This window comes from Trachurus trachurus (assembly GCF_905171665.1).
Source record: "Trachurus trachurus genome assembly, chromosome: 13".
Taxonomy (NCBI): domain Eukaryota; kingdom Metazoa; phylum Chordata; class Actinopteri; order Carangiformes; family Carangidae; genus Trachurus; species Trachurus trachurus.
Window position 1 is genome coordinate 4,597,975 of NC_139892.1, and position 12,749 is coordinate 4,610,723.

At 44.1% G+C, this 12,749-nt stretch overlaps 1 protein-coding gene across 1 annotated transcript in view; it reads left to right on the plus strand.

The window, feature by feature from the left end:
• The first annotated feature begins 560 nt into the window (after positions 1 to 560).
• Positions 561 to 12,749, plus strand: part of rsf1a (remodeling and spacing factor 1a) — a 28,722-nt gene continuing 16,533 nt past the window's right edge. The window contains exons 1-6 of the mRNA XM_083984964.1: positions 561 to 760; positions 3,365 to 3,456; positions 3,591 to 3,683; positions 4,452 to 4,657; positions 5,941 to 6,161; positions 10,092 to 10,220. Coding sequence (XP_083841090.1) covers positions 607 to 760; positions 3,365 to 3,456; positions 3,591 to 3,683; positions 4,452 to 4,657; positions 5,941 to 6,161; positions 10,092 to 10,220 — 895 coding nt within the window. The 5' untranslated portion in view covers positions 561 to 606. The remainder of the gene's footprint in view (positions 761 to 3,364; positions 3,457 to 3,590; positions 3,684 to 4,451; positions 4,658 to 5,940; positions 6,162 to 10,091; positions 10,221 to 12,749) is intronic.

Below are 12,749 nucleotides of genomic sequence, written 5' to 3' on the forward strand. Positions count from 1 at the left end.
AATTACATATAGAATCAGTCAGAAATCAAGAACCAGAATGTCTGAAAAGATGGAAGTGGATTTATTATATAAATAAATAAAACTGATGAGTCCAGCCCTGAAGAAATGTTTACTAGATCTTCAAAGAGAATACATTTGTGTACTGTATTTTTGTCCTATCTTATGTTTTTTTTTCTTCAACAGTATTTGTCCCATCTCTTTTCCCTCCCTTTATTATTATTGATATTCATTTATTATTATCTATTTATTTTTTAATTTCTTTTGATGTTTTTCACTACAAATAGCATAAATGTTGTAGGAATGCTCCAATGACTAAAAAGATATGTACTGGAACATGAACTTGTGCAATCCTGCAATACTATATTTAAAAAAAGTATAAGTAAAGCTAAAAAAAAAAATAAAAAAAATCTTACACTGCCTTTTGAGTCTTTGGCGAGCTCGCGCTTCCCAATCTGTTTTACTTTGAAAATCTGCGCCGGAAGCTGCGCTCGCGCCGTCCAGCTCGACACCGGTAAATGCTTCATTCCCTCCATTCATTTCACTGGCACACAGTCGCATCCCAGCAGCGAGCCCTCCCCTCCCCTCCTGCTTCTCTCCGGCTGAAAGATGGCTGCTCCGGTGGTGGTGAGACGCTCCGGCCCACCGCTCTGCCCCAGCTTTGCGGAGGTCTGCTCGTTCCTGGAGCGATACGGAGCGACGCTGGATCTGCCCGAGATCACTTTCCCACTGATGGAGAAGTATCTGCGGGACACAACGACAGGTGAGGTGTCGGTACAAGTGCTGCTTGGTACTGGGGCCAAGAAGTGGTGGGTAGCTGCGACACTTGAAACCGAAAGAGAAGGGGCTACCACTACCACCACCGCCGCCACCACCACCACCACCATCATCATCATCGTGATGATGAGGATGACGAAAAATGTTGTTCGTGTGTGTTCGCGTGTGTGTGTGTGTGTGTGGGCCGACAGAGCAGCAGCAGAGCGGGAGTTTAGTCCGCCAGCTCCTCCGCTGTCTGACCGGCTGTGTTGCTCCGTGTCACCCCGGCTCAGGCTCGCTGTTCCTGGAGGACAAACTGTGTTTGGTCCAAGTTTGAGCGGAAACATGTTGGCAGAGAAGACGTAGCTGCTAACACAGAGCTAGCCCCCCTCCCTCCCCTCCCCTTCCTCCAAACACCAACCACTCCACACTGTGTGCTGCGTTAGTGCAGAAGTTAGGTGGGAAAGATAGACACGGAGAGCAGGATGTAACACGGCAGCCCGTGGGGTCAGCGTTACAGTCAAGTGACAGATAGTCAATAATGTTGTCAGGTGTGGTGTTGATGTGTTAACGCCATGATGCAGCAGCAGCAGCAGCAGCAGCAGCAGCTAGCTCAAAGCTCCGGACTGTTGTCAGGTGTACATGTTACCGGCCTGGCCTCACAGCCAGCCCCGCCGGAGAGACACCAGAGTTCCCGGTGTGTGTATCATGTGTGTTTATCACGGACTCACGGCGGCAACCCCCCCACTCCCACCCGTGTTTTAGCCGGAGCCACTGGTGTTAGCTAAAAGCAGTGGATGTTATTTTTTGGGCTGTCAACTGTGCACAGGCGCAGTAGGGACTCCGGATGCTGCTGCTGCTGCTGCTGCTGGCTAACGAGCTAGCATCAGGCTAGCATCCAGCTTTCTGTTAACTTTAAGTTCACGTAAAAACACCGAGACCGACACGGAGCTGAGCAGTGTGTTGTGTTATGTTGTGTTGTGTGAGACTGTGTGTGACTGTGTGTTCACACCAGGAGCTGTCGAGTGAACAGGCCGTCCTGTGTGTTAGCTCAGTAACGTTAGTTTTCTACCTCCGTTAGTTGTGTTGCTCACCATAAATTCACTTGTTAGTCATTCTGGCTGATGTTACCACTGTAGCTAACTGGTGTGTAGCTGACGGGTGGACTGGGCCAGGGTTCAGCAGCTGTATGTGTTGTGTTCCTGCTGGAGCTCAGACTGGACAGTGTGATAAAGTAGAAAGTTCTCCCAGCAGACAGACCTAGACCTAGACCTAGACCTGGACCTGGACCTGGACCTGGAGCTAACGGCTCCACCACAGTCTCACCTCCAACACTCCGGTTTAAGTGTCTGTGGCTTTTTCTCTTTTGAAATAATGAAAACAAAAAACAAAATACAGATCACACATGAGGTTTGAATATTACTGAAATTTATTTTATCCTTTGGCTACTCGGTCACTTCTCTACTTGATGACTTAAGTTCACCCAAAATTCAAATTTCACTCATTATCTACTCACCCTCATGTCGACTAAGAGCTGGGAGAATTTTCATAGTCCTCCGTTCCTTCTCTGAGTTACGGGGGGGTCTCGGCATAGCAGTGCATTTCCATATAATGGTTGTCAATGGATACCAACTTTCTTCATCCAAAAAGACACACCAAAAAACATCCAAATACCTCCATACTGCTCGTCTGTAATGTCCCTCTTGTATTGAAGCCCCGACATGAGAAATTGTTCCGCCGGTCACACAGGAAGAGCAGTGAACTGAGACACTGGGATCTTCCGCTACAAACAAGCTTAAAATATAGACTTATTTAATTTCTTTCGGAACAATTACTCATGCCGGGGAAATTTGAATTTTGGGTGAACTATCCCTTTAAACCTAGAAAATGTGAAAAACATGTTTAAAAAAGTCTCACTATTCCCTAAGCAACATTCTCCAAATGCTTGTTTTGACCAACCAACCCCTCCACAAGCTAAGTGAATGTCAGTCAGTTGTGGGAAGCACCGACATAACAGGACATGTATTTACCAGCACTGGGTGAGCAATGTAAGGTATTCATATGGAAAATTAGATCACTGACTGCATTTTAGGTGCACCACTCCTGTCATCCATAAGCCCCTAAAGTTACAGCAGTAAATTCATCTATTACACTGATATTAGTTTGAATAGATTCCAGTCAGTATTAAGACATTTTGCCTTCACATGTGGCATGGTACATTTTCTATTCATTCAGCAGTGGAAAGCTGGTGTAGGACCAGTCTTAATAAAGTAAAAATATAATTAAAAATTTGAAAGGTGTTATTGTCTAGTTGTGTATCTGTTCTTACAAACTATTTTTCACACAACACTTATGTTTCCCTCAGAATTTTTTTTATTCTATTGAAAAGTAACTATTTCAGTTCAAATTCTTGTAGAACCCCCCCCCCAATAGAAAGAATCATACATGAAATTTCAATAAAAATGCAAAAATATGTTGGATGATGCCCTTTAATCTCAAGCTAGAAAGTGGTTTCGGCTCAAATAAACAAAACAAAAGTTGTCTCTTGGTACATGCTGATACTATGAAAAGTGTTGTGTTTCTAATCATCATGTGTTGTGTTTGCTTTCAGTCCCTAAACCCCTCGTGGAGCTCCATGTGAAGCTGCTCAGAAAATTGGGGAGGTCTGTGTCTACTGATCGCTGGGAAAAATACCTGGCTAAGGTGAGGCCTCTGTCTGTCTGCGTGTGTGGGGAGTTTGTAACTAACGTCAGAGTGGGAGCTGTGTTGCTATTCAAGAGTAAGAAAGCACTTCTATTAGAGGAGAAGTGACTGTATGTGATGGTTTTGTCCCGTAGGTTTGCCAGGAGTTGAACAGCACCTGGGCATGGGAGCTGGACCAGAAGGGCTACCAGGAGATGTCCATGGAGTGCAAGTCCAGCATCCTCAAAGTATGATGATGTGTCTGTTTTTACTTCATGTATTTATCCAAAAGGTGAAACCATCACTGTTCGGGGTCTGTTCTTCCATACGCGCATACCAGACTTTCAGATTCACTAAATGATGCAATTTATAAATCGACGGTCGTATTTTGATCAACATTACGTCTCAAATAGATGATTTCACTCGTAAGCCGTGTAATAAGCGGGATGATGTAGAGTTAGTTGGTTGTTATGGAGAAATAAACCCCAACATACTTCCTGTGGGGCTTGACAACACAACACATCTCATGCAGGGGAAGCTAACTAAAAGTAAATGACTAGTTGTAGAGAGCTGCAGCCCAGAAGGAAACAGTTGATCTTCATTTAAAGGTAGGGGAGGGGATTCTTTTCTTTTCTTTTCTTTTTTTAAACTTTCTTTTTAATTTCACATTTTTGTTTTGCGACAGCAAGACAAGCTCATCAGAAAAGTAACACAAAATCCCAGCCTTCCGCTGTCACAAATCCCAACATGCAACACAAGATAATACAACATAACACAAGAAAAAAACACAAACAAAGGACAAAAAGAAAATAAAGAAAAGAGATTATTTTCTAGAGCTTCTTTTACTGGATCGCTTGAAATCCTCTTCACACCCCGATTGTAACCAATTAATGACATTTTTATTGTATTTTTTAGTATATTTTTGGGCTTTTTCACCTTTAATCAATAGTCGATAATCGATAGTATAGGCGTCGCGCTGCTCCTCTTTTCACACAGTCTCGTTGTTTTCCTTTCAGTATCTCTGCGAGTGTCAGTTTGATGACAATCTCAAGTTCAAGATGGCGGTCAACGAGGAGGACCCGGAGAAGATGCGGCTGCAGCCGGTGGGTCGGGACCGCTACGGTCTGATGTACTGGCTGCAGCTGGACCAGGAGCAGAACATCCGGCTGTACACGGAGGAGCAGGACGACCTGGACGGATCCACATGGAAGTGTATAGTCAGGTACTACCTGCCTGAGGAAAAAAAAACTATTTGGCTTTTATTTTCTCTATTTATTTTCCCAAAATGTAGTTTGATTAGCGATTGATCATTCTATTGCTTGAATTGAAGTTGCAGTGGTGTCCTCCCCTCTAAATACCCAGGGGGCAAAGCAAAAAAACAGACACGGAGCTTTGTAAAAGGTTTGACAGCAGAGATGATATGTAGGAACTTGAAGGATTAAAACCTGGGTGGACAACCTGGTCAACTAGCTGCTGGAAAGCTACAGGGGCCAAAACCCCTTTCTTGGGTAGTTTTGCTGGCGAAATGATGTAAATGCAAATATTTAGGTACTACAATGGCATTAATAGTCATACAACTATAACATTTGGCAGAGAGTATCTTGACACATAGGGGGAGGCATGAAAAAAAGATTCTGGGGTTTGTTGCAACTCGATTTTAAGATATCACCCTCAACATCCCAAAAAAGACAAAAAAAAAGTACTGTTCGCCTGACAAATTCTCATGAAATGTATTATTTTTCAGCACTTTATGGAGAATATCTATGCCTAACATGTATATAGAAAACTTCCTTAATTCATAAGCTTCCATTTGAGTCCAAGATAGCCTTTCTACTAGCTACTGGAAAGCTACAGGCTGGCTCCAAACAATGAAACACCTATTGTGAAACAGTGAACAGATAGATAGAGAAGACCGTTGGCCACAGCAAGTGGGGCTTTGGAGATAGAAAGGCTATCTTGGACTCAAATGGAAGCTTATGAATTAAGGAAGTTTTCTATATACATGTTAGGCATAGATATTCCCCATAAAGTGCTGAAAAATAATAATTTTCATGAGAATTTGTCAGGTGAACAGTACTTTTCTTTTGTCTTTTTTGGGATGTTGAGGGTGATATCTTAAAATCGAGTTGCAACAAACCCCAGAATCTTTTTTTCATGCCTCCCCCTATGTGTCAAGATACTCTCTGCTAAATGTTATAGTTGTATGACTATTAATGCCATTGTAGTACCTAAATATTTATATTTACATCATTTCGCCAGCAAAATGACCCCAGAAAGGGGTTTTGGCCCCTGTAGCTTTCCAGCAGCTAGTTGACCAGGTTGTCCACCCAGGTTTTAATCCTTCAAGTTCCTACAGATCATCTCTGCTGTCAAACCTTTTACAACGCTCCCTGTCTGTTTTCCAAAAAACTGTGATTTTGCCCCCTGGGTAAAAGGAATTGTACGGTACTTGTAAAGATGAATTGGTTCCCATTGTTTGAGCCCCTTATCAATCTGTCTTTTCAGGACTCGTAATGACTTGGCTGAAGCTCTGGAGCTGTTGAAGGCTCAGGTTGATCTAAACCAGAATCAGGACAAGGATAAGGACCAGAATCAGGACAAAGACCAGATCCAGGACCAGAACCAGAACCAGAACCAGAACCAGAACCAGAACCAGAACCAGAACCAGAACCAGAACCAGAACCCAGCTGGATCTAGGAGTGCCAGCCCCACAGAGAAAGATGCAGGTATGTCAGGCCAATGAATCCATGTTGCTACATTATGGATGGAAAAAGAATCAGTGCATTGTGGGCCTGTGAATACATGTAGGTATTAAAGCAGATATCAGCTTCACGGCCGTTTCGGCTAATGCTGCGTTCAAGGCAGGCTTTTGAAACCGTAAGTTACAGCTTCAAGTCACAACTACGACTTGGTAGCGTTCCAGGTAACCCGTAGCTCGTGTTTTTACCATCCTGTTGTCTGTGAAAGTTCCCTATAACGGCCACTCGTAACTTCCGACCCGTGAACTCGTACCAGATCGAACTGGTATGACTTCACAGGAAGGAAAAACACAAAGTACGAGTTTCTTTGAACGCACCATGAGTTAGCAGCCCCCGCCCTTGTCAGGCATCAATTGTTCCTCGTGCTACGTCACCACATTCACGCGCATCCCTTGGCTGCACACACAGCCCTTCATGCCGTTCTCTCTCCTCATTGGATAACACTTGTATCCCATAAGGAAAATTTTCTCCTCGGGTTACAGCAGAGCAGAGTGACGGAGAGACTCGTGTTTAGGCTGAAATACTTCATGTAAGTGATTGCTGACGGAAAATAGGACTATTTAGGACTTATATTAACAAAAACATTCCACTGATATCTGCTTTAATGCTGCGTTCATAACAACTCGGAGGTCGTAATTCCCAACTCGGAAATTTCCGACTTCCGACATCATTGCGTTCACGCTGCAGGAACTCGGAAGAGAAAAAACATGGATACCTGAAGGAAGTTTGGCGTATTGTGGCTCATCGCTGAATACGAAAATTCAATGCAGCAGTAAATGATGTTTATTTTGGAGGAGAGGAGACGCTGCAGACGAGTGCACATATAATGTTACAGCCTTGATAACAGTTAAACGTTATTTCCGGAACACAATTTCACACCATACAACAATCACAGCTTAATATAAACGTATTTCATATAGGCTACTGCAATATTACACAAAAATATGCATTCAAACTTCAACAAATAACTTAAAACGTCTAAATTCTAACCGTTTAAGACGAGGGCTGCATGTTTTGATGTTGTTGTGACGTCAAGTCGGAAAGTCGGAGCTCTGATATGATACCCGAGTTCCCGACCTGTAATTTCCGAGTTCGACGCCGTTCAATTCATTTTTTTTTTACAACTCGGAGCTGGTTTTTTTCCAACTTCCGAGTTGTCTTGAACGCAGCATAAATGTACAGTGAAAAGAAAGCAGACATTCTAGTAGTGGTCGTCAAAGGCAACCTGAGTGTAGACAGACTGAAGAGGAGAGGCAGCCGCCACAGCCACTCAACAGTTATTATTATTTATTCCATGGCTCATTCTGATTGGTCTGTTACAGAGCCTCTGACCCGGTGTCAGCTCTCGTTTATGCGACTCCACGACACGAACGCGCCCGTAAACCGCAATCTCTTGTTTATGACAGATACGACTACACAAATACACACATGGTAACATGTGTATGATAATCCATCGATCCACTGATTGATTATCGAAAGCTTCGTTGAAAACAAATGCACATGACTAGATGATGCAATTTATAAATCAACGGTTGTATTTTGATCAACATTACGTCTCAAATAGATGATTTCACTCCTAAGCCGTGTAATAAGCGGGATGATGTAGAGTTAGTTGGTTGTTATGGAGAAATAAACCCCAACATACTTCCTGTGGGGCTTGACAACACAACACATCTCATGCAGGGGAAGCTAACTAAAAGTAAATGACTAGTTGTAGAGAGCTGCAGCCCAGAAGGAAACAGTTGATCTTCATTTAAAGGTAGGGGAGGGGATTCTTTTCTTTTCTTTCTTTTTTTAAACTTTCTTTTTAATCTAAAAAGACAAGCTCATCAGAAAAGTAACACAAAATCCCAGCCTTCCGCTGTCACAAATCCCAACATGCAACACAAGATAATACAACATAACACAAGAAAAAAACACAAACACATGTAAAGGACAAAAAGAAAAAAAAGAAAAGAGAAATCCTCTTCACACCCCGATTGTAACCAATTAATGAAATGTTTTTTTTTTTGTTTTTTAAAGTATATTTTTGGGCTTTTTCACCTTTAAAGGGATAGTTCACCCAAAATTGAAATTTCACTCATTATATCATATCTACTCATCCTCATGTGGACTAAGGGCTGGGAGAAGTTTCAGAGTCCTCCGTGGCTTCTCTGAGTTACAGGGGGTCTCGGCGTAGCAGTGCATGTCCATATAACGGTTGCAAATGGATACCAACTGTCTTCGTAACAAAAAGACACACCAAAAAACATCTAAATGCCTCCATGCTGCTCGTATGTAATGTCCGTCTTGTATTGAAGCCCCGAAATGCGAAATTGTCCTGAAAAAAATTAAATAAGTCTATATTTCAAGCTTGTTTGTAGCGGAAGCTCCTCTTGAAGAATAGACTTATTTAATTTTTTTCAGGACAATTTCGCATTTCGGGGCTTCAATACAAGACGGACATTACATACGAGCAGCATGGAGGTATTTGGATGTTTTTTGGTGTGTCTTTTTGTTACGAAGACAGTTGGTATCCATTTGCAACCATTATATGGACATGCACTGCTACGCCGAGACCCCCTGTAACTCAGAGAAGCCACAGAGGACTCTGAAACTTCTCCCAGCCCTTAAGCCAGGAACACACCGCCACGACGCTTCCCGACGCGTCCCGACGCCGACGGCTTTGGCCGACGAGTCTGTCGCCTCTCGTCGGGAGAAAGGAAAAAGTGAAACACACTGCCCCGACTGCCGGCCAGAGCGACTGAGTGGCGAGGACTCCCCCATAGAAATACAGACCAATACAGACCAGGGGCAGCCCTGCTCACTTTTCATTCAAACAAACTAATGCCACTGCCACAGTTAATTTCATCAATGAGACCAACATTTACCTCCCCAAAACAATTTAACCAGCCACGTGTTAACGGCGCTAAAGCCGAAATTAAAACAGTTTTTAGCAGCTTACTGCTGTGGCTCGGTTGCCGCGAATTGGCGATAGCCGATGCTAATTTCTGTTAGCCCGTCTATGGTGTTTTACATTACACGTTAGCATTAAGCTAGCGGGCTTTATATGCTTAGTTGTGAGCTGTGTGTGTTTTGAACGTTGTTTCAAACTATGTGGGTTTGATTGAACATCTTTGATGTTTAAATATATATATATTGCCGCTTAATATATTGCTTTACTCCTCTTTTTATTTTGTATACCATTTTTACTGTAGCACAGGCTAGGACACAGTTTGTTTACTGTGGTCACTTCCGTTCCTCCCACACACCGCGCTGATTCGCTTAGGGCACCGCCAATCAGAATCGCCATAGCTAGCACACAGCCAATCAGAGTACCTGACGAGTCTACTCTCCCGACGGCCGACGAGTCCCGACTGAGCATGTTCAATCGGCCCCGACGAGACCCGACAAGACCCGACAAGACCCGACGCTCCCCGACGGAGAGGAACACACCAAACAGACGAGCTGCCAACGCCGTCCGACGAGGCCAGACGCCCGGCGGTCGGCTCGGTGTGTCCCTGGCTTTAGTCCACATGAGGGGGAGGAGATAATGAGTGAAATTTCACTTTTGGGTGAACTATCCCTTTAATCGATAGTATAGTGGAGAGAGAGACGGGAAAATGAGAGGCAGAGAGAGGGGGGATGACATGCAGCAAAGGGCTGCCTGAGAATTAACTCAATGTTTTTTCACAAAAATGTCAAGTCACCTGTGGAACGAACACCATCCAATCATATTGAACGCTACAAACCAATTCATTGGATTGTGATGTGTCTATCAAACTTTCAAAACCAATAGTGTATTTTCCTGCTCCAACTTCCTACTTCTACCTATCTCTAAATCTCATCTGGTCATTCTCTGTATCTTCCAGCATCAGTAATAATGTCGTTGTGTGTGTGTCTCCTCTGATGCTTTAGGGGACGAGGCCACAGGAAGCAGCAGCTGGAAACCCAAGGCCTCTGATGATGAAGTCACCATGAAGGATGAGCCTGTAGAGCCTGTAGAGCTTGGAGAGCCTGGAGAGCCAGAGAAAGCCACACAGCAAGGTGGGTACCTGTATGGAAGTTCTTATCACTTGTTAGTGAGTCTAACAGTTAAGCCAGGGACACACCGGCCCGACCGTCGGGCGTCGGGAGCTCGTCTGTTTGGTGTGTTCCTCTCCGTCGGGGAGCGTCGGGTCTTGTCGGGTCTTGTCGGGTCTCATCGGGGCCGATTGAACATGCTCAATCGGGACTCGTCGGCCGTCGGGAGAGTAGACTCGTCGGGTACTTTGATTGGCTGTGTGCTAGCTATGGCGATTCTGATTGGCGGTGCCCTAAGCGAATCAGTGCGGTGTGTGTGTGGGAGGAACGGAAGTGACCACAGTAAACAAACGAAAATGGTATACAAAATAAAAAGAGGAGTAAAGCAATATATTAAGCGGCTATATATATATATATATATATATATATATATATATATATATATATAAACATCAAAGATGTTCAATCAAACCCACATAGTTTGAAACAACATTCAAAACACACACAGCTCACAACTAAGCATATAAAGCCCGCTAGCTTAATGCTAACGTGTAATGTAAAACACCATAGACGGGCTAACAGAAATTAGCATCGGCTATCGCCAATTCGCGGCAACCGAGCCACAGCAGTAAGCTGCTAAAAACTGTTTTAGCGCTTTAGCGCCGTTAACACGTGGCTGGTTAAATTGTTTTGGGGAGATAAATGTTGGTCTCATTGATGAAATTAACTGTGGCAGTGGCATTAGTTTGTTTGAATGAAAAGTGAGCAGGACTGCCCCTGGTCTGTATTTCTATGGGGGAGTCCTCGCCACTCAATCGTTTTGGTCGGCAGTCGGGGCAGTGTGTTTCACTTTTTCCTTTCTCCCGACGAGAGGCGACAGACTCGTCGGCCAAAGCCGTCGGCGTCGGGACGCGTCGGGAAGCGTCATGGCGGTGTGTTCCTGGCTTTAGACGGAGATCACTAAATAAAGTCTGGATGGATAGAATCTGAAAGAAGAAGGAGTTTGGGCCAGTGTGTTAGTGTATTGGAAAGGCCACACCAGAGAGCTGGCAGGAAGTAACAACTGACACACAACAACCACTCCTGTTGTGTCTGTCACTGCACATGAGGATGAAGTATCCACCACTACTAGTTTATTCCACTGGTTAAGCTGCCAGATGCAAGAAGAGCAGAGAACTGGTGATGAAGGGATGGATGTGTTAACCCTCCTTATTGTCCTCCTCGGTGAAGGAAGGAAGGAAGGAAGGAAGGAAGGAAGGAAGGAAGGAAGGAAGGAAGGAAGGAAGGAAGGAAGGAAGGAAAGAAGGACGAAGGGAAGGAAGGAAGGAAGGACAAAGGGAAAGAAGGAAGGAAGGGAAGGAAGGAAGGCAGGAAGGAAGGAAGGAAAGAAGGATGAAGGGAAGGAAGGACGAAGGGGAAAAAAGGAAGGAAGGAAGGAAGGAAGAAAAGAAGGACGAAGGGAGGGAAGGAAGGCAGGAAGGACAAAGGGAAAGAAGGAAGGAAGGACGAAGGGTAAAAAGGAAGGAAGGCAGGCAGGAAGGACAAAGGGAAAGAAGGAAGGAAGGAAGGAAGGAAAGATGGACGAAGGGTAAAAAGGAAGGCAGGCAGGAAGGACAAAGGGAAAGAAGGAAGGAAGGAAAGACGGACGAAGGGAAGGAAGGAAGGAAGGCAGGAAGGACAAAGGGAAAGAAGGACGAAGGGAAGGAAGGAAGGACAAAGTGAGAGATGGGAGGAAAGAAGGAAGGGAAAAAGGAAGGTACAATAGACGGAGGGAGGGAACACCTTGGGTCAATTGGGTCAAGAAGTAAGGACGAAGGGAACAAAGGAAGGAAAGAAAAATGGAGGGAAGGAACAGATTAGGTCAAGAAAGGAAGCAGAAGGACGGAGGAAGGAAGGAAGGAAAAAAGCATTGTGGAAGGAAGGAAGGGAGAAAGGAAGGAAGGAAAGAAGGAAGGAAACAGGTTGGGTAAATTTGAGCCAATAGGACAACAGGAGGGTTAATAGTAAGGCACTACCACGGGCTGCATGGACCACATGGCAGCAGACAGTTTTCTATGTATAGTAAATGAGGTCCGGTCCACTAGGTGGCACCAGGAGAACACCACATCTGGCTGTGGAGCTCCACTCAAAGACAAGTCAGAGATCAGACAAGAATAAGAACAGAGATATGTTTCACTTTTCTCCAGCTGAATGCCTTTTATTGTTATTTACACCAGTGGTACGAATGGAATGAAGATTGCAAGCCCCATGTGGTTAAAGGAGACAGTGAAGGCTCCAACAATAACAAAGTAAACAGTCAGGTTATATATTGCACAGTCCTTTTTGGTGTAAGATCAGTGTAAGAGCAGCAATATGTCAGTCCATGTTTCTGTCCCGAGTAGGGATGGGCATGAATAATCCATGATCCATCATTGATCGTTAAGAATTTTATCATCATGTTAAATTTTTATCGATCTATCTAAAGTTGTCATGTAATTAGAGTGCAGAGATTGTTATGGAGAAATAAACCCCGCTTTTATTTCTTCATAACAACCAACTAACTCTACATTATCC